Source organism: Nannospalax galili, unplaced genomic scaffold (genome assembly GCF_000622305.1).
Source record: "Nannospalax galili isolate Female #2095 unplaced genomic scaffold, S.galili_v1.0 scaffold263, whole genome shotgun sequence".
NCBI classification, from domain to species: domain Eukaryota; kingdom Metazoa; phylum Chordata; class Mammalia; order Rodentia; family Spalacidae; genus Nannospalax; species Nannospalax galili.
The window spans coordinates 941217-962530 of NW_008350402.1; the positions used below are offsets into that span (position 1 = coordinate 941217).

At 49.5% G+C, this 21314-nt stretch overlaps 1 protein-coding gene across 2 annotated transcripts in view; it reads left to right on the forward strand.

Annotated features, from left to right (window-relative positions):
- The window catches only part of Shb (SH2 domain containing adaptor protein B), a 132521-nt gene extending 119858 nt beyond the window's left edge, over positions 1 to 12663 (forward strand). The window contains exons 6-7 of one of the 2 annotated variants that reach the window (XR_003851837.1): positions 8991 to 9128; positions 11848 to 11902. Coding sequence is in view for 1 of the 2 variants with exons in the window: in XM_029570722.1 (XP_029426582.1) it covers positions 11848 to 12031 (184 nt within the window). In the remaining variant the exon portion in view is untranslated. Of the gene's footprint in view, positions 1 to 8990; positions 9129 to 11847 lie in introns of both variants that reach the window. The other variant, XM_029570722.1, reaches the window with a different exon arrangement.
- Positions 12664 to 21314: the final 8651 nt, after the last annotated feature.

A 21314-nucleotide genomic window follows, 5' to 3' on the forward strand; every position in this document is an offset into this window, starting at 1 on the left:
GGGTGGTGATTTCTCTGTGCCACTTATTTGGAGTACTTTTGTTTGGGGTGGTCAGTCAAGAGGGAATACACAGGCTCTAAGAGGGTGGATTCCTGGAGTCAGAGTCCCTGGTTCAGATCCGATTTTGCCTCTCTCTAGCTTTGTGGCCTTGCTTTTTCCATCTGCTGTGTGGGGGTGGCAGCAGTCTCCACTTCCCTGGATAGTCATGAAGCGTCAGTGAGCTCATAGTCAGGAATCAACCTTGTAAGCTTTGAAATCCTGCCATAGTGACCTCCAGCTCCCCATATCCCACTTTGCCTTTCAAGGGGAGGGCCTCAAAGAAGTCAGGATTCACCTATGGCTGTGCCAGCCATTAGCAGTCCATACTAGCCCTACATCCTTTGCACAATTTCCCACCTCTGGGCTTGCCAAAAAATAAGCTATGGGCTGGACATAGCCTTTCAGGAAGTGTGGCATCTGCCCCATACCCTTAGTCTTTGTGCAGTGTCTGCTGCTCAGGCTGTGCACAGTGTCTTCAGAGGCAGGTGGAACAGTGCCAGGGACGATGATTACAAACTTAAGACAATGCACAAGTCTGATGGAGGCCCACTAGACAGTGTAATCTGGCCCCAAGACTTCATACTCGGCCTCCACGGAGCAACATGTGACCCCCTGTGAGTTCAGATTTTCAGGCTAGGAAGGTAATTTTTTCTGTCCAAAATTGTTTAGATCTTAATCCAAAACACCATGGAGGGTTGACGCTTACTTTTGTGGGAGTCACACTTTTAAAAAGCAATCAGTTCCGATGGTAAGTAACTTTGGAACTCAATTACTCGTAGCCATGCTGGTGGTGGTGGGGGACGGGACCCATAATTAATGTGACCAAAAACCCTGGCCAAATAGTAAAATGGAAACTTTGTTGTGTTTCAAGGCAGAAATGAATTTCATTAGGGAGCAAAAAGCTGGAGATTTAATTTTGAGAAAATTGTACACCTTGTGGAAAGAGGCTGTCAGAAAACTGCCAGAATAAATGTCTAATATGAGCAATTTTTCCCTCTAAAGCCCAGACTACTGAGGGGGTAACCATGACCTTTCAGAATTGTACTTGTAAATCTTCTGAGTATGGCCCAAGCTGTGGCTGTTGCTTGTTAACGTTCTTGAACCCATGTCATTTGTGGTTTTGATCAGGAGGAGAAAACTTTCTGCACCTAGTGGCTGTTGGGTGTCAGTAGGATCCTGTCCTTTGAGACTGAGAGGAGGGAAAAGAGAGAGGGGTGCCCTCGGGAGGTGAGCAGCCACTTGCCATTAATGGTGGAGTTATACCCAGATGGCAGGGCTGGTGGCCTAGCTAAGCAGACCCACCAGGAATACCATCTGCTGGTTTGTAAACACAGGAGTGATTACCAGGGGAAGGACAGGAGATTGGCCCCTGTAAGAATAGCTAGAGAGGTGCCTCCTAATGTGCCCCTGCTTGCGTCTTCTACCTATGAGAGGCCTTCCCAGGGCAGGAGAATGCCCAAATCTATAGGAACCAGACCGTCAAACTTCAGTGGGTCAGAATCCCTTGGAGAACACATTGAAGGCAGGTTCTGGTTCCAAAGAGGCCCAGGGAGCTGCAAGACTGAGACATCTCTTCAGAACACATCTTCTTTCTTCTTCTTCTTTTTTGAGACAGGGTCTCTTCCCAGTAGCCTCAGCTGGCCTGGAACTCACTATGTAGACCAGGCTGGCCTTGAACTCACAGAGATCCGCCTGCCTCTGCCTCCCAAGTGCTAGGATTAAAGGCGTGCACCACCACGCCCGGCTCAGGACACATCTTAAGAAACAGTTTTTGAGAGCCTGCTCTCCTCCAGCCCTGGGAATCTGTGAGTACCTGTGAAGATATAAGGCTTTTTGTTCAGTATCTAAAAAGTCAGTCATTCCTCACTGTGTGTGTGGGCATATCCATGCATGGTGCTTCCAAGCTTGAGTGGGTGCGACCTCCATGGTCATCTGGTCCTGTGTGCAGATTGGGAAATTGAGGCCTGGGAGGATGGGAGGAGGCCCAGATCCCAAGTCCTCAAAGCTTGGATCAGAGCTCTTTTCAGAAGACCTTGGAACCCATATAAGCAATTCCCCATTTCACAGATGGAGAAACTGAGGCCCAGGTTCTCAAAGACTGCTGGAATTCTTTCCACTGGGAATCCTTGTCATTCACATTACTTAGAAAAGGCTTCTGGCTAGAGTATCTAAGATGCTAACAGTCTTTTATGTGCCTTTGAATTTCCAGAGAGGATAAAACCAGCCTTGGGTTAGATGAGGGCTGCTAAGCCAACCTGAAACAAGGGTGAGCAGTGGGTGTGGGAAGATTCCTACTCTCCTTCTCCCACAATTCATGCTCCCTCCTCATCTTCTAGGGCTCTGTCATTGCAGCAGACATGCTGGTAGTGCCAGAGGCTCCCTTTCTACTGATGGTGTGGGCAGGGTCATGATGGAATGGGAATAGAGGGGGCCCAGCCCCTGCCCCTCACTGGGTCTCTCAGTGATATCTTGCCACCACCACCACCCCTGCCCCCGAAGTTTGAATACAAAATAATACAGTCATCACTTAATACATGCCAGAGGTCATCCATGACTGTATTTATTAGAGAGACCTCTCTTCTTTTGGCTTTGGCCTTGGCCTTTTGAAACAGAATCTCTTGTCACCTGGGCTAGCCTCGAACTCACTATGTAGCCTAGGCTGACCTTGAACTCCTGATCCTCTTGCTACCACATCCAGCTTCCCTCCTTGTTCCTGATCTCTTGTCATGTGGATCTTCTGTCCAGCAATGTGCTTATTTTTTTCTTTTTTGTACTATGGGAGATTGAACCTAGGACCTCTTGCATGCTAAGCAGGTGCTCTATACTGAGCTACAGCGCTCGCTCTTTTTATTTTGAAACAGGCTGTCACTAAATTGCCCAGTCTGTCCTTGAACTTGTAATTCTCCTGTCTTAGCCTACCGAGCAGCTGGGATTACAGGCCTGAGCCATCAGACCCAGCTAAAACAGTGTGTCATGAAATTCCACTTGATATGGCAGAGTGGGTCTGAGGTCAGTAAACACTTTGCCAATGTCATCACTGTGCCCATTACTCAGTGACAAACCTGGGACCACCACCCAGGTGTTCCACCCCAGACAGGGAAGCTATAAGCCAGAGGGCTACTTGGCCATCATGAGTTTAGGGTTGCCAGCTTGGCCATGAACTACAGACCAGACAGCCTTGGGGACATGCTGATGCTGGGCCCAGATAGCCTGGAGCCAACAGACAGGCCAGATGGGCAGCAATTTGTGCAACAGCTTCTACCCAGCAGGAAGAAGTGAGGCCCATGTTGGGGTCCCAGTCTGGGCCCTGTATTTGCACCAAAAGGGGCCCTGCCTGCTCTTCAGCTGTCAAGACTCACCCACCCATGATCCAGCTCAGACCTCAGGTCAGCCCTTACAGTGTGCAGAGCTCCACTGTACAGCTGAGAGAACAAATACAGAGGAAGAGGAGCCCATGTGCCTCAGACCCAGGCAGGGTAGCCTAGAGCCCTGGGTTGTGTTAACCCTTGTCTCCCTGGGTATCTAGATCCCAGGCTTAAGATTGTCCCCCCCCCCCCCATTTGAAGCATAGTCCCCAAAATCTGCTGGCTGGGGGAAATGGAGGGGGCGGGAGCCAAGACTGGTTCTTGGAAACAGTCCAGAGGCCTTTGGAACCAAACTGTTTGACATGTTATGTATTATGTCTTTACCAAGGAGCAGATGGCCTCACCTTAGCGAAGCATTCACACTTGTTTGTCTTCCCAGCGGCTGAGAGGACAGCCAGGTTCGATACCTGCACTAGCAACTGGGAAGGGGTATGGCTTTACATTTGACACTACTGACATTCTGGGCTGGGTTTTTGTTTCCTGTATGTTGTAGTTTGCTCAGAACATCCCTAGCCACTTACTAGAGGCTTGTAGCTCTGGGTCCTCCAGACACTGCTAAATATCCCTTCTAGGTGAAGGAGGGTGATGAGCCCAGTTGAGAACCTCAACTGCTTTTCTGAGGAGAGTGCAGGCTGGGAGGGGCCTGTCTTCAGTAGAAAGGGTCTGCCCTTGGCCTGAGTGGATTCTGTCTACCCCTTTGGGCCCAGTCCATATGTTGCCTGCTTTTGTCACTGTCTCCAAGCCTAGAGATCCACGTGGCCAGTGCTGGACATCAGGTTGCCTGTTCTGCCCTGCCTTGTTTTCTGTGTCTGGTGCTGGGACAACCCCTACACACCCTGCAATGTCTCTTGATGGCTTGAGAACGGCAGCAGTAAAAGAATTTCCCTCACGTTTTCCAGGGGAGACCCTGAGGCCCAGGGACAGAGGACTTGCTCAGCCCACAGCATGAGAGATTAGAGACTGAACGGGAGGCCCTGACTTCAGATCAGTGCTTGGGTTTGTGCCAGCTGTGCTGCCCACTCCGCTGCAGTTTTCATGTGTTCTCACTGAGCTGAGGACTGGGAACATGGACCCAGAGAGATTGCAGTAATCACCCCACGTGACCCCCACCAAACTTCATCTCCTCCCTTAGACACCTCCAGCAAGTGGGAGGCTCACTCCTTCCCCCTGAACCTTTCTCATCAACAACTGCTAGGGTGACACTTTGTGAGGTTTTTTTCCCCTGAGAAAATTCCTGCTATAATGGTCTCATCCTGACCTACTGCCTCTTCATGTGCTAGACCAGCCTTTTGCCACTATGTGCCTACTTGCCTGCTTTATCTGCATGAAGATGGTGATGCGTCTTCACCCTGGGCTGCTAGCTTAGAGAGTAAGGAATACCCAGTACCTCAGGAAGGCTGATTACCACTGGTGCCTTTATTGAAAGTGTAATTGGTTATAAATCAAGCTGTTTGGCTCTGCAGGGTTTACACCTAGACATTGTTTGCCACTTGGGCAGTTTTGGGCTTGCTATGTAAAGGCTCTTTCGAGGTTGCAGGAGTGAAAGTATTGGCCACATGGCCCCATCAGCCCCTCTACCCGCCCATCTCTTTGGATTTCTGGGACATCTTTGCTGGAATTGGGCCTCTGGGCCCTGGGACCTGTGTACTTGAAGAGCACAGTTCACAATGAAGGTTCCTGTTCTGTTCATGTGATTGGGAAGCTCCAGTGTCCTTGTCCCTTGGTGCGGCCCTTGTTTTTCTCATCTGTGCAATGGGCATCTGCGCTTGGTGCCAGCCTGTCTAGCTTCTTCCTGAAGCTGTTAATTGGTACAGTCAAGAGTCAAGGGAACATTAGAGATCTCAGAAGCAACCAGGCCTTGGACAGCACTGTCTGCTGAGGTCAAAGGTGTGTGCATTTCAAGTTAAAGGGTGACCTGAGCTACACAGCAAGTACCTTGTCTCCAAAAAAAAAAAAAAAAAAAAGTTTCCAATGGTGTCCTTGGAAAAATCACCTAGATTCAGCCCATTTGCAGCTCTGCATGTAGGACTCTGCTCCCTCACCCCCACCCCAAACCTCAGGCCTTCTCTTTGATGAATGCCATGTAGAAAAAGCCACCTGCTATCTCATCAAAGGGCCCCTCATAGACTGTAGTGTAACAGGGAAAGATGCAGGACTCAGGTCCTCCCTGAAGTTCAGTGGACTTGTTTGGCCTTTGCTCTGCCCCCAGTGGTTGCATAGCCTCAGGAAGGGCTGAGCTGACTCTGCTTTGCCCTCTGTAAGTTGGGGCTATGGAGACTTGTCTCTTGGCTGAAGTAAGGATCTGTAACCCCCACAGGGTCTCCACGAATGGATGATTGATGATCTGTGCTCCTCAGTCACCTAGAGGAACACTGCCCTGCTGGAGTGGCACACCTAGTCTCCAGGTGTGAGGAGGAGAGTTTCCTTAGAGATACTGTCCCAGCACAATGTTCCCACTTCCCTAGGGTTCAAAGAGTAGGTGGGGGCCCTGGTGGTGGGGGTACATGTGTATAAAATCGCAGCACTTTGAGAGACAGGAGAATCATGATTTCAAGGCCAGACTAGGCTGCATAGCAGAACCCTGCCTCAAGACAGAAGGTGGGAGGGGAAAGAAGGGGAAGGGAGGTTCTGAGTCCAAACACTGGCTGCTTTCAGCAGCAGGATGGCCAACTGAAAGGCAGAATTATGGCAGGGACTGCCTGTTCTTCAGACCTCTGTATGGTCATGGAAGGACTTTGCCATCTCTCTCAGGGTCATAGAAGGCCGGCATTAGCACAGGGCCTAGCTCCCCATCAATTTGGCATCTCTACCTTGTCCATAGGGTGGCCCCATGGGCTGGCAGCATGTGTTCCATTACACTGAACATAGAGCCTGTTCTCGGAGGTCTCGGTACATGGGTCTTCTTCCCTCTGCCTATGGAGAATAGGGGATCTGTGCCTTCTTCCTCCCCTGACTATTGAATGCATTTTAAATGAACAGCTTCATTATTTTCACTCCTTCACTAATTTGCTTCAAAATCTCTTCCACGTAAGATTCGAATGTTTAAAATGGCCCACAAGAAGATGCAGCCAACCAGGGACCCAGCATGAGAGCACCCTGAGGCTTACCCCACACCTTTCAGGAGGACAGGGTTTAAGGAAGAAACTTACTAATGGTTCATGCATGTGGCCTCTGCAGAGTGCAGTGGCTGGTCCAAGGACCCTAGACATAGGTTCTGAATCCCCAAGGAATGAGTCTGACCCATTGAAGGAAATTTCATGCTTTGAAAACCATGCCTCTTTGCACCCAGCTTGTAGGATTGTCCCCCCAAGAGAGCCCTTTATGGGGAGCCTCACTGGATTTGTGCTCCAGCCTACTCTCTAAAGCATAATTACAGCTGAGGAAGAATTGGAAGGCCTCACTTGCCTGCTCTAGGCAGAACCTGACCAGGCAACCAGAAAAATAGGATGGCATGCACAGAGTACCCTGGCTATAAGCCAGGTAGGTGCTGTGGGAGATGGAGTAAGCTCAGCCTGCTGAACAGATAAGGTCCCCGACCTTGAGGTCTTATAATGTACAAGGGACAGAGCAAGTTCAGAGACCCACCTGGATCCATCTGACCAGGCAGCTGACAAGAGAAGCTGACCAGGGTGCCGAGTCCAAAAGATTTAGGTTCAAACCAGGCATGGTTGAAGTTATCTTTAATCCCAGCACTTGGGATATAGAGGTAGGAGGAAGAGAATAAGGAGCTCAGCAAATTTGAGGCCAGCCTGGGCTGTGCGACACCCAGGAGGGGCGAGGAAAGGGTGGGAGGGAGGGAACGAAGGAAGGAAGACTTAGATCCAAATCCTGGCCCCGTCTTATCCCATGTGTTCTAGTTTGCTTTCTGTTGTTATGATAAGACACCAACCATAACCAACTTAGGAAGGGAAGGGTTTATTTTAACTTACAGCTTATAGTCCATAGTCAGGGGAAGCCAAGGCAGGAACCTGGAGCAGAAACTTAAGGCAGAGATCATGGAGGAATGCCGCTTACTGGCTTGGTTCCCTTGGCTTGCACAGCTACCCTTCTTGTACAGCCCAGGCCCACCTGCCCAGGGATAGCTCCACCTACAGTGGGCTGGGCCCTTCTGCACCTATTGACAGTTAACAAAATGCCTCACAGAAGTGGCCACAAGCCACTCTGATGGTGGCAACTCCTCAAGTGAAGTTTCTTCCCAGATGACTCATTTGTGTCAAGTTGACAAAAACTAACCAGCACACCATGAGATAAGGCACATGCTCTTCCTGAGCCTCAGTTTCCTATCTGCAAATGCTGTTAGTCATGCCAGCATTGCTGCGCAGCCTTGCTGAAACTGAGCGGGCATCTTGGGTCTGTGCCTGGTGAGAGCTTAAAGTGCTAGCGTCCTTAATTCTGAATTGCCACTGGGGCCCGTGGATGATTCTGAGCTGAAGGACAGTCTGGGTCAAGAAAACAACTCCCCAACTGCCTTTCAGGTTAAGGTGAAGCAGAAACCCCTTGTGTGTAGATTCCTGTGACTGGGTTTCACATGCTAGTCCCAAAGGACCATTTCCTCTGTTCTCCCACATAAATATTATATGCAAGTGTTTTTAAGTCATTTCGTCATGAAAAGAAACGATTTAACATAACTATTACCCAGGATTCTTCATGAAATATGCATCAAGCAATTAGGTCTAAAAGCGAGAGGTGAGGCCTCGCACCCTGCTCAGCGTCAGCGGGCAGCTGCGGGCTGAGTGATGTTTTATTAAAGCTCATGATTAGGAGGCGAGGTGGGGCCTGTTATTAGGCCAGCACACACCAGGCATGCTTGGTAATCCCTGGGATGGTGACAAGGAGGTGCTTTTTGTGATGGTAATCTGAGTGCCCTGACAGCCCCAGCACCCACCTCCCTGGGCCTTAGAAGACTCATTAGACAGGTCACCCACCAGAGACATCCCTAATTGTGACTTTGCTCTCACAAGATGTCCTATCAAAGGAGACAGAGCCCACAAAGAAGCAGGTGGCAGGAGCCTGTCGGCTCCCTAGGGACTGTTGCCTTCCCAGAAACAATGTGGTACCTGAGCTGCTTTAAAAGGGTGAGAGGAAGCTCCACCCAGAGCCCATCCACCTGACACGAACACTGAGTCTGTTGGCATCTGCAGCCCCCTTGCTTGGTGCTCCTCAGGGGGGTGTACATCTCATTTATTATCTCCAAAGTATGGAGGGAGCAAGGATACAATGGCCCCAGGATGCTTCTAGCTCATGTTAGGAGCAGCTCCAGCCTTCCCGTGCACACCCCTAATTTAATGCACCTCTCTGTTCTCCACACAGCTTTGAATGTTTTCCCTTCTACTCTGTTTTCATTTCTGATGCTGGGATAAAATATTCTGATCAAAAGCAGTTTAGGGGAGGAAGGGTGTATTCGGCTTACAGTTCTAAGTAACAGTCCTGGAAGTTCAGGGGGAAGTTGAGGCAAGAGCTTGAGTCAGCTGATCACACCACATCCATGGTGGAGCAGAGAAAAACCACTGCATCCACGCTGCTTGCTTTATCCACGCTGCTTGCCTGCTTACTTATGCTCAGCCAGCTTTCTTCACTCTTCCACAGTTCATGGCCCAGCGTATGCAGTGGTGCCGCCCCCATTCAGAGTGGGTCTTCCTGCAGCAATTAACAGTCTGGACAGTTCCTCACAAACCTGCCCAAGGCCATCCTGATCAAGACAGTTTCTCAGCTGAAATTTCCCAGGTGTTGTAGGTTGTATCAAATTGACAGTTAAAAAACTAACCTGCACATCTTTTAGTGTGTGCTTGTGTGTGTGTGTGTGTGTGTGTGTGTGTGTGTGTGTAGTGTTAAATGAAAAATCATGTTATTATAGCATGCTTCTTCAGTGTGTGCCTGTGAGCACATGCACAGTGTCATATGACCTTTGCACTAGTTGACAATCAAGCTGACTATCCAAGAGCCCCTTGGGGTAGGGTCACCACCCTGCCTCCATAGCTAGGGTTGACTGGTTGGGACAGGCTATTCCCAGTTCCTGGGACAGTCCTCTGTGTGGCCTTTCATTCTGTCTCTCCGATATCTCTGACCTGCCATCATCTGGTGAGGTGAACACTGAGAGCCTTGAAGCTCAGCATGGAGGAGACATCTGCTGGAGACTCCTACCTCTCTCCAGCTGCCCTGCTTGGATTCATGCCGAACGATGAGGGTCAGGCAGAGTCAGCTGTGTATCAGGAGAGTGTTCTGGGAGAGGCCTTCAGGAAGGGGATCAGGCCCCGCTGATGGTTGCTGTGGGATCCTCAGGTCCCCAGTGTACACAGGAAGTGGAGGGGTAGTTCACATATGCTGTCACCTGTGGCTGTCAGAGCCATTGCCCCATTGCTGCCCACTGGATGATACAAGAACCCAGTATGAAGATGTGTTAACACATTTGAACATGAGCGCTCCCTGCCCCAAGCCCCTTGAAAGGGAAATGGGGCAAGTGCACTTGGACAAAGCGGTGACAGTCAGCCCTACCAGCTGTGGCAACCTTTTGTCTTTCAAGTTCTCTTCTTTGTTTCCCCAGTTGTGGTTCTGGGAGGATCACAGAGTGAGATGGCTTGGCTCCCCAAAACATCACTGCACTCAGCACCCCATAGTCACAGTCTCTTGTCCTGTACACCTGCCCTGGACATCTCTCCTCCAGCCAAACTGAGCTGGCATCTAAGAGCCTGGGGTCTGAGAGTGTGGGGCTCCTGGCCCTATTGTTCCTTAGCCATGTGACTTCTAGACATCACATCACTGCAGCACACTGCAAGTCCTTTCTGAGCTGGCTCAGATTGCAGTCTCTGTGGCATTCTATGTGGATGAGTCCTTGGCCACAGGCTTTATACATCCCATGTGACAGGCTTTTCTTTCCAGGGCCTGAGCAAGCACTCCCACATCTCTTCCAGTACCAAGGCGATTCTCCAATGGAGTGACCCTTCACTGAGGAGCAGAACTTGCCACAGGCTCTGTAATTAGAACGTCACCAGCCTTAAAACTCTTGATTTAAATTTCAGTTCTTCACTGGAATTATTCTCTCTCAAAATGTAATTGCTCTCTGAACGATTTCCTTTAAGCCGAGAGTGACATCTCTACATACATTATTATGCACAGATGCACTGCTCAGTGCCTGCACTTCATTAGCACTTCTTCCCGTTTGGAAAATGGTATTGGCAGAGCGGGTTTGCAGGGGAGGGCAGTCCACCTGGAAAACAGGTAAAGCATAAGGCCCCCATGGGGACATAAAGACCTGGAAGGGAAGAATGTGGGCTCAGGGAGGCCACAAACCTTCAGAGATCAGTCAGGGCTCTCAGCCTCCCCAGTGGCCCTGGAGCTAGATCCCTAGAGCTGTTCACAAGTTATCAGGGATGGGCCCTGGAGATGGTGACAGGCTTCTAATAGGAAGCCCTAGCTTTCTAATGAATGATAAACTCTGGGTCAACTTTCACAGTGCCCCAGGAGTTGAGTCAGGCCAGGCTTGGGTAAGTGAGCAGGAAGAGGCAATGTGCACAAGGGCAGGCTGGTGGAAGCAGTGTGGCTGGAGCCTGGGGCCTCAAATGGAAGAGGTCTCCTGGGTCATGCAGTACCAACAGTTAAGACAGTGGCCTTGCTCGTCTGTGACCTGTGCCCATCTGGCATGCTGATGTAGGGCAGGCTGTGAGGACCGTAGGGCAGGCTGTGAGGACCACAGGGCACAGCAGCTCTGCTCCCAGGTCTGAGGCTCTGTAGCTGCTTTTCCTTCTAGTACTTCAGGTTGCTCTTCCTGGGCAGATCTGAAGCCAGGTAGAGTGGGCACAGAGACTGGCCCTGCTCTGTCATGGGCTCTTGAGGGAACTGAAGAGTATCATGTAATTGCAGTTTAGGAAAACAAGTGCAGATAGAGGCAGGTGCTCAGCCTTAAAAGCCTTGGAGACTGCTGGAAAAGGGAGAGGGGAAGGGGTATGGGATGGGGAGGGATTTGGACACATTCCATTGGCTACAGCTGAGTGGGCCCAAGGGACGCTGGGAAATGTAGTCCCTGGCTGAGTTGTCCCTTCTGAGTGATGTTTTTCCTTTTGGATAATGGTTAACTGACTTGCCTATTGCTGTCTACCACACTAGCCAAGACTGTCAGTTTGGGACATCTTATAACCAGGCAAGATTTAAGCAGGTTTCTGTACATGTTATAGGAAGAGGGGCTGGGGATTTCACCCCCCAATGACCCCAGAAGCTTAGTGGTTGTCCGTGGACCCTGGTCAGATGCTGGAGTGAAGGGTGCTCCTGGGTGTGACTGGGATCCCTTGCTCTAGACAGTGGGAGACCTTGTACCTTTAGCCCAGTGCCCAAAGATAGCTCCTGGGGAATACATGTGCCTATAGCCGGGCTGCCTAATAGTGTGCTTCCTTCCTCTTCAGCCCTCCTCAGGGGCAGTGCAGATCTTCTGACCTCTGTGTTTTGTTCACAGGAGCAACCAGGGCTTTATGCACATGAAACTGGCCAAGACCAAAGAGAAGTACGTTCTGGGTCAGAACAGTCCCCCGTTTGACAGTGTCCCAGAAGTCATCCACTACTATACCACCAGGAAGCTACCCATCAAAGGAGCCGAGCACTTGTCCCTCCTTTATCCTGTAGCTGTGCGGACCCTGTGAAAGGACCAGCTTTACCCTGCTCTGCGATGGAGCCCAAGACTTGGAGGAGCTGGCAAGGCGCATGCCAGCTCCCTGGGTCACCAGCTGTGTCCAGTGCGTGTCCTGTGTATGGTACTAGCACACCACTGCATGTCTTAGAATGCTGTTGCCACTTTCAAGACTGGAGAGGGCCTGGATGAAGAGGGACTGCCAGCTGCCACACCACCAGCCCCCACCCAGCACCTTCTTGAGTTTCTGTGAATTAAAATATTTGCAATCCAAAGAGATGCCTTCCAGGGTGAACAAAGGTGGAGCTGCTCCAGTGGTGGGCGGGGCCCTGGGCTGCATCTCTTTGTTCTCCAGCTGTCTAGAACTCACCTGTGTATTGGCAGAGTTTCCCCACTGGTACTGGGAGCAGAAGGCTGGCACCTAGAGCCCAGGAGGCCCTGGGAGCTGCCCCCTTGTGTGTGTCTCTAGGGGTGCCTCTGAGTGCTCACACACAAGAGCTCACTGTCACACATCAGAGTAAACCCCCATCTACTTTTAGATGTACACTCAGTGTAATCACTAGATCTTCAAAGAATCATTGTGCAGTTGAAGAGGATGCAATTATTTATGAATAGGGTGTGTAAATAAAATGGTCATTTAATATATACTATTTTCCCTTTTTCTAAAAAAGAATATCCCAGTCTCTGCCAGTGGCAGGTTGCCTACTGGTTTCATTCCCAAGCAAAGTCTGTCTCCTGCTAGCTAGCTGGTGTGGCAGTCCTGGGAAGAGGCAAGGAAGGGAGAGCTCCTGGGCCTTGGCAACTTCTGGGCACCCGAGTGACCACTATGGAAGTGGGACCGAGCAGGATGAGAACAGTGTGGCCAGAGGAGAGTCCACCTGCAGGAATGTTCAGCCAGAGCCTGTGCATAGTCTCTAGATGTAAAGAGTGGGGGGCTTCAAACTTGACCAGGCTACCAGGCTCCCCCTCCTGCCCATGGCAGCTGATGGCAAGTCTGCCTTAACCCCCTCAGGTATATAGTGCCCATGAGTCCATAAAGGGCTTTCTCCCCATTATGGGTCAGTCACACTGTGCCCCGAGAGGTGTTTAATGGGAAAAGAGCAGCTCAGGGAGGGAAAGTAACTTCCCAGCATTACACATCTCAAAAGCAGCACAGCAGGCTCTACACCTGGTGACAGATCATGGGCTCTGAATGGCCTCCTTGTCACCTTGTTCTGGGGAAGAATAGAGTTCTAACATTTCCAAGGACATGGAACCCTCTTGGTTATCCATACAGATAAAAACACTTGTGTGCATGCACACACATACAGACTTGATATATTAGTTGCCTTTCTCATTGTAACAAAATACCTTACACAAAGCAATTTAAGGGAAGGATGGTTTTGTTTCATAGTCCATTGTAGCCAGGAAGGCATGGTGGCAGGAGTGTGAGGCAGCTGGTTACATTGTGTCCTCAGTCAGGAAGGAGGAAGATAAATGTAGGTACTCGGCTGCCTCCTCCCTTTCCCCTTTTTATTCATTTTGGGACCTCCAGCCCATGGGATGTGGGTCTTTCCCTCAGTTAAGCTTCTCTGGAAGTACCATCACAGACTCACCCAGAAGTATGTCTCCTAGGTGACTGTAAGTTCAGTCAAGTTAATGAAGAATAGCCATGACTGCTGACCTCTACTGTGTCCACTGGCAGGCAGTGTAAAAGGTGTGGCTGCCCCTGGCTCAACAAGCTATGAGACAGTCAACTTCAACAAGGTTCCAGAGTCTCTCTTGAGCTCATGTCCTCCCAGCTGCAGGGCTGGTCTGGATGGATTGGAAGTTTGGTAACTACTGCCCAGCACATGTGGGATGAGCACAGGACTGATCAAGTGTAGCTATCACCATCAGGTCTACACACTCTGAGCTGGCCCAGGCCCAGGGCTACCTTATAGTTTAATTCAGGCCCACTATTCAGAGGCAGAGACCCTGAGGGGGAAGTAGACTTGCCAAAGCTGCCTGTCATTTCAGGGCAAAGTAGGATTAAAAGCCACCTTTGGGTGGCTGCCATCAATTTCAGCAGTTTGAAACCAAAGCCATTTCCTGACATCCTTCTAAGCCTAGCCTAAGTCCTGGGTCTTCCTTCTGAGGCCCGTATTTGCTGGTTCAGGGGTCATGGCCCCTCATGATTGTCTCATTGCTGTAGCCTGGGAAACAAACCCTAACCCTTTGCCTGCTTTGCATTTTTCAAAAATGTCCTGCAAGGCAAGGGTTGAGGTTTGACCTGTCTTCACCCTCGTGGACTAAGAGGAACATGAGCAAGCAGCTGCCAGCTGGGGTCTGGTTCTCCAGTATGCCTGGTCGGGGAGGTTAGGGATGTGGGGGAGGTGAGGCAGTCCCTCAGGTCCTGGCAGGTACAGAGTATTTTCTGAGTACTGAGCCACAAGGCCCTCCCTCCTGAGGACAGGAGGAAGGGTTCTGCATCTTCTGCCTTTGCTCCACACAAGAATTCCTGGGCCTTTCACAATGCCACCTTCACCTTCCTGAAGTTTCCCCTAGTCCTAGTCTCCCACTGCCCTTAGGGACTGAGGCCTACAGAGGAGCCAGCCTACAGGATGGGAGATGCTAACAGGAATTTTTTTTCCCCTTAATTTTATGAACCTCTCCCTCTTCTTCCTCTAATTGTGACCATTTCCTCTGTCAGCGTGTATTCGTGTTTTCTTGGACATCTAACAATTGAAACAGCTTTTCCCTTTCAGAAACCCTCCTCACATTCAGGTTACTGGCGTTGATTTGGTTTTTGTTTTGGCTTTTTTTTTTTTTTTTTAAATCTGCTGCCAATTAATGGAGGGGGGAAAATGAGCTGGATTTCTTTGAGGAAGGAAAAAAGCTGCTTTGCCATACAATGTCTCACCCTCGGCTTTTTGTCTAAGAATACAACCTCCTGCCATCAACAAGCCTCGCTGCTAGGAGCCACTGGGCTGTTTTCCTTTATTTCCGTTTGCTGGATTCATTATTGACCACAATGGCCCAACCACTTGGTTGGAGGCAGCTCGTCTGTCCTTGAGTACTGAAGAGTCAAGGGCCCTTTTGGCAGCCCAGGGAAACAAGATGGCATCCACAGAAAGAAAGGCTTTGTGGGGGAAGGGCCCACCTGCCGTCCTCCAGCGTGGCCTGGAGAGGCTCACAGAGCAGCCCCTTTGCTGGAAAGTGGCAAAAGGCCCTGAGTCACAGAGCAGCTGTGGCTGATAACCCTGGGTGGCCAGAGTGTGAACAGAAAGGCCTCAAGTCATAGGTGGGGCTTTCTCCAGCCCCCAGGCTCTGCTGCTGCAGCAATCAAGGGACCAAGATTTTGAATACCAAGACTCAAATGCTTGGTGTCACTTGGCCAGAGATCTAGGAAGGACAGATGCTCTCAGTGACCTTGGGGACAGCGGATCAGAAATACGGGGGCAGTAAGGCTGGCCTTTGGAGTTGACCCATGGATTCCCCTAAAGGGTCCCAGGTGACTCGGGCACAGTCTAACAAACTGCCACGTCGGCTCTTCACACTTCCTTGATCAATCGCTTACTAGCAAGATGGAAACTCAAGGGCACCTTCAGGACCCTGGTGGTCCCTTCCAGCTGAAAATGCACCCTGTCAAGTTCTGATGGTGGGTGATACAGTGACTAGTAATGTCATTTAATGTGAAGCTTTTAATTTATAAGTGTCCTGTTTAAGCACACCCCCAGGAGTTGTTTCCTTTTAGTCTGAAATGCAAGCACAGGCCCCAGGAAGCCAAAGCTGAGCCCCTGCCACCCACCATCTAGAGGTGAGGTGATACTACCTCTGGCCCCAGGAGGTTTCCAGTGTGGGAAAAACAAACAGAATTATACATGATGCAGTATGGGCCACAGCAGAGGCTGGGAGAGTACAGGAGGGTCACAGGAGTGACTGGCTCTGCTTGCAGCAGTCAGGACAGGGCAGGCCTTGGAAAAGTAGTTCACCAGGGAGGCGATGGGACAGCTATTCCAGAGGAATCAGCTGTTAGGGCATCGGGAGACTCAGACAGGCCTGGCGTGGCAGCATCCACCCTGGTATGGGTCTACTAGGACTTCGGCGGTAAATAACCAAGGCAGGACAAAAGGAGAGGCTTTCACCCTCTCCAGTGGAAGCATCTCTTGATCTTGGTGAAGACTGGTAGATACTGGCCTCTATGTGTCTGGTCTGGTCTGTCTGTCTGGAATGGAACCCAGGGCTTTGAGCATGCTAGGCAAGCACTCTGTTACTGAGCCCTATTCCTGACTCCTTGGTTTTTAGACAGTCTTGCTCATATCCCACACCAACCATGTAGATCCTTATGGAGGTCAATCATGACTCCTGGCCCGTGGTCTCCCATTGTTTTCCCTGACAGCATGGTCACAATGACACCAGGGTGCAGTCTGGGATCTGCCTGAAGCAGGGAAGGTCCTCCATCCCATATAGAGTGTACAGAAGGCCCCAGCATGTCAGGAGCTTGCCCTGGAGTGGTTCTCCAGCCCTCTCTCCTGACCCTGGTGGGAACTTACCTGCTTGCCTATCTTCTTAAGGGTGTGATCTTGTAATCCCCCTTCCCAACTCCCTAAGACTCCGACTTTGCTTCACTTTTCCTTCTCCACAGCCCAGTAGCCTAAAACTACACCTCCCAGGTCCTGCAGCACCCATCTCCACACATGCATACCCCCACACAGGGAATCCTGGTTCAAAGAGCAAGGCCCTGGCACAGGGACCTGGAGACAGAGAATGTGCTTGGACTCAGCCCAGACCCAAGCACGGTGCTCAGCAGCCAGGAATTTCCTGAAGGGAAAGAGAAAAGGTCACTTCTTTGACTGTTTTATGTCTGGGTACGTGTGCATGGAGCTGGTTATTTATTTATTTATTTATTATTTATTTATTTAAAATATCTGTTTACGTTCAATTTAACAAACACTAAACATGAAACAGACAGGGACCAGCCTATGCGTACCTTCCCCTAGAGTCTGCAGGAAGCAGTAAATAGGCAGTCAGGTGCCTTCATCCCTACACAGAGGGCAGGCTTCAAATGGAGGGGGTAGGGAGAGAGGCTGGTTCAAGGCCACACAGCAAGTCCATGATCCAAGATGCCCAATTGGACAGCTTGGACGGTCACCTTGTCCAGTGCAGCTCCAGGAAGCCTGGGGTGAGGTTGAGGTTGAAGGGTTCTCTGTGAGTTAGTTTTTTCTCACTGGCTTCCTCTTGAGTGGGAACATCTCAGGCCTCTCTCTGTTTTGGGGGACAATCTCCATAGACGCTTCCATCTGGGTGGCAGGAAGTTACTAGCATGACTCTGGTGCCCTCCTGTGGTATATGTGTGCACTGCAGCTGGGCCTTGGAATAGGTAACTTGCCTGTAAATCTTGTTAAGAGGAGAAACCAACCCCAAGAAGGAAGAGGCCATGGGCTTGGGAACACCCAGTGGCAGGCAGTACGGAAGGGTGGGTGATGTTGTTCCAAAGAGACAGCAAGCGTCTGAACCGATGCTCAGAAGAGGACAACATCCCAGGCAGGGGAAGTAGAGCATGCTGGGCTTGCCTGTGGCTCTCACAGTGCTCTCGCTGCTTCTCTCACAAGGAAGCCTCACTGATTCTCTCCCCTGAGGAGGGAGAGCAGGTAGACTGAATGAGAACAGCTCAGCACAGAGCACTTACACAGCGTTTCCTGAAAGTTCCTGATCTTCTGAATATAAAATTAAAATGTGCACACAGAACTAAATTTGTATTTCAGGAAAATATAAAGACAAAAATTACCCTCAACAGTACAGCTAGCATTCTGCAATATCTCCTCAATCTTCTATATGCACACTTAATTATTTAATTTTAGACAGAATTGGGCTCATGCTGTGCTTCTAGTTTATACCCTTCACCTCCACCACGTCATATCTCTTTTCTTTCATGTTATTAAATCTCCTGCAATATGGTCTTCTTTATCATAATTGTGTGACACACTGCTTTAATTTAGTTATGTTCAAGTTTTTGTATAACCAGCCCTGTGGGAAATCTGTTCATAAACCACTATCCATAATTCTTGCGGGGGGTTTGTTTTTGTTTCAGGAGAAATTTGTAGAAGTGTATTCTGGGTTAACGGGTAAGACTTTCTAAGCCTTTCTGTTCTCCTGAGAAGCATCTGTTTGTCTTCTGTGGTGTGTTTCAGAGTGCTCCCGAATAAAGGGTGTGTGGTGACATTTAGGGCCTTTTTTAACCTCTTGAGCTTGTCTAAATAAAGCATGAGACATAGGCTGAACCGGCTTCCTTGCATCAAAGAGAGCACAAGTTCCAGCAGGTGCTAAGGGTGGGGTGGGAGCTGCCCAGGCTTTGTTTGTGGGGTGAGTGGTTTTCTCCAGCTAGGGGGTTGGTAGGATTTAGGACTCTCACTGCTAAATCCAAGAGGAGTCTGGGCGAACCAGGACAGCTGGTCCTGTCATGCTGGTTGCCAGCTCCCTCAGTGCCCCATGAGCCCCTTCACTTCCATCTGGCAGAAGCTCCTCTGCCCAGTGAGGATATGGGCCAGGGCTGGGAGGCCCAGAGACAGGGAAGGAGAGGAGCCATTGTTCTGGGGGAACATGTTCTAACTCCATCCCTTTCCAGCAGTGTGAGCCAAGCATGCTTCAGGAAGCTTCTTCCATTTTCTCCAGTATAAATGGCACACCCCAGCAATCCCACAGGGTTATCACATGTAAAGAACACATGCAGTTTGCATGCATATCCTTAGCAGGAAAAGGAAGAAGGTGTGATGAGCAGCAAAGACATTGACAGAGACGGTGAAAGCCCAGCAACTTCAGAGGGTGGTAGTTAGGAATGTCCAGAGGAATCCATTATACAAATAAAAGGTGCTCTCACCCAAAGAGAAACAAGGACTAGAAACAGCTTCCATCCTCCATGCAGGTGCACAGCCACACCTCCATCCTCCATGCAAGTGCATAGACACACTGCACACCCCGACATCCCATCTTTGATATTTAAATTAACTCTACCAAGCCTGATTTGTGTCACATGCTTGCAACCTGAACACTTGGGATGTGGAGACAGAAGGATGTGGAATTTAAAGTCATCCTTAGCTACATGCTAAAGCCAGCCTGGGCTACCTAAGACCAGAGCCTTAAAACAAACAGGGACTGGAGAGATGGCTCAGTGGTTAAGAGCACTGACTGCTCTTGCAGAGGACCCATATTTGATTCCCAGCACCCACATGATGGCTAACAATTGTCCATAACTTCAGTTCCCTTTTCTGACCTCCGGTATTGCATGACACAGGTGCACTTACATACATATAACAGGCAATACACTCATACCATAAAGTAAAAATAATAAAATATTAAAAAACAAACGATGATGACAACAACAGAAACAGGGCTAGGAGCTGGGCATGGTGGTGCACACCTTTAATCTCAGCACTTGGGAGGCAGAGGCAGACAGATCTCTGTGAGTTTGAAGCCAGCCTGGTCTACATAATGAATTCCAAGCCAGCCAGGGCTACTCAAGGAGCCCCTGTCTTGAAAAAGAAAACAAACAACAAACAAATACAGAACTAGGGCATGTAGTTCAGTTGGTGGAATGTTTGCTTGTATGCATGAAGCCGTGACTTCAATCCCCAGCACCACATAAACTAAGCATGGTGGCTTATGCCTGTAATTCTAGCACTCTGGAGGTAGAGGTAGGGAGCTCAAGGTCAGCTTCACCTACATAGCAAGTTTGAAGCCCAACTGGCCTACATGAGACCCTGTCTCAAAAAAAACCCAAAAGGCCCAGCAGGATGGCTCAGTGGGTAAGGGCACTGGCCACCAAGCCTGACCACCTGAGTTTGCTCCCCAGAACGTACATGGCTGAAGGAGAGGACCAACTCTTGCAACTTGTCCTTTGTCTCTACATGTACTATAGCACTCATGTGTACACACACACAAAAAAAAATTTTTTAATTAACTTTACCATATTATAGCTATTATCCAAATAATACTTGTCTGTTGTGTTTACTATTTAAATAATTCGAAGAGATAATATTTATTTCTCAGCATTTAATCTATTATCTCCATTGTTTAAATATGAAAACTCTGCATCTTTATTGTTTGAATACAAAAGAATGCATTCTGTTTATTATTTTTCGAGTCTCCCCTTACCAAGCATGTAAGTAGAATGTCCACCTCACAAGCAGGGGGCCAGGAGAATGGGGGTCAGTGATGGAGAGATGACATAACTCCAATGCAGGGTCTGATACAGAGAGATAACAAAACTCCAACATGGCAGGCTTTGTGTATACTTGACTCTGTGCATGTGTTGCTCTCCTGTATTAAGGGCTCTGCTGTGTAGAAAAAGGAGTTTCGGAAGATGAAGTGATGGTAGAAAAGCAAAGGTTGGACTTGGCAGCAGGGGCCCAGAGAAACATCACAGTCCAGAAGTGAATGGCATCTGGAGGGAACTATAGCACCCCATCTTCCTGGGAGTGAGAGGGAAACAGGCTCCTTGAGCTCCCATAGAGGGAGCTGTACCATTCAGGGAAGCCTCTTCCAGGCTATCCAAAAGTGAACACCAGGAAGGACCCGCATGCACAACTCTGCATGGTTTTACCAGGCCACACATCTAGGAGGTGCAGGCTCTGGGATTCAGGCACTAATATTCTCATCACACTGAAGGCTGTGTCTAGTTCAGTGTTTCCCAGCTTGCCTGACCATAAGGTTCACACGTGGTCTTAGAATATTACAAGTCCCTGGGCCCTTTTGTTTGATGATTTTGATTAAGATCTTGAGTTGGCCCCAGGAACCTGTATTTTCCACAAACTCCCCTGGGGCATTAGAGCTTGGGGACAGTTCTCCAGGGTAAAGGGTACTTTGCCTGGGAACTCATCATCCCCCTGGGCCTTGTATAAGTACCATGAAAGCGTAAGGCATCAGCCACCAAATTGTACCTCTGGCCATGGAGGCGGTGAAGGCCTACCTCACCGCCCACTAAAAACAGGTCAAGGGACTGTTCTGAGTACATAAAACATGTGAAAATCAGAGGGAATAATCATTGCATAATTGCTTGGAAATCCCAGGAGTATTGTGCAAACGTTTGTTGTTTTATTGACTAGCCTTTTACTAGATAAAAATGTGTATTTCCCAAGTATGTGTCACTCAGATACCAAGTGAGGCAGGTATCTCCTGATCCTACTCACAGGTCACCAATCTTTCTGAACCATGATTTACCAGGGGCTTTGTTCTTGGGTGTGCCTTAGGCAATGTTGAAGGACAGCAACAGGGAGAAGGGGCAGCCTGGTGTCGCCTCCTTTGGACACTTCTGCCCATGGTATGCTTTCCCTTGGACA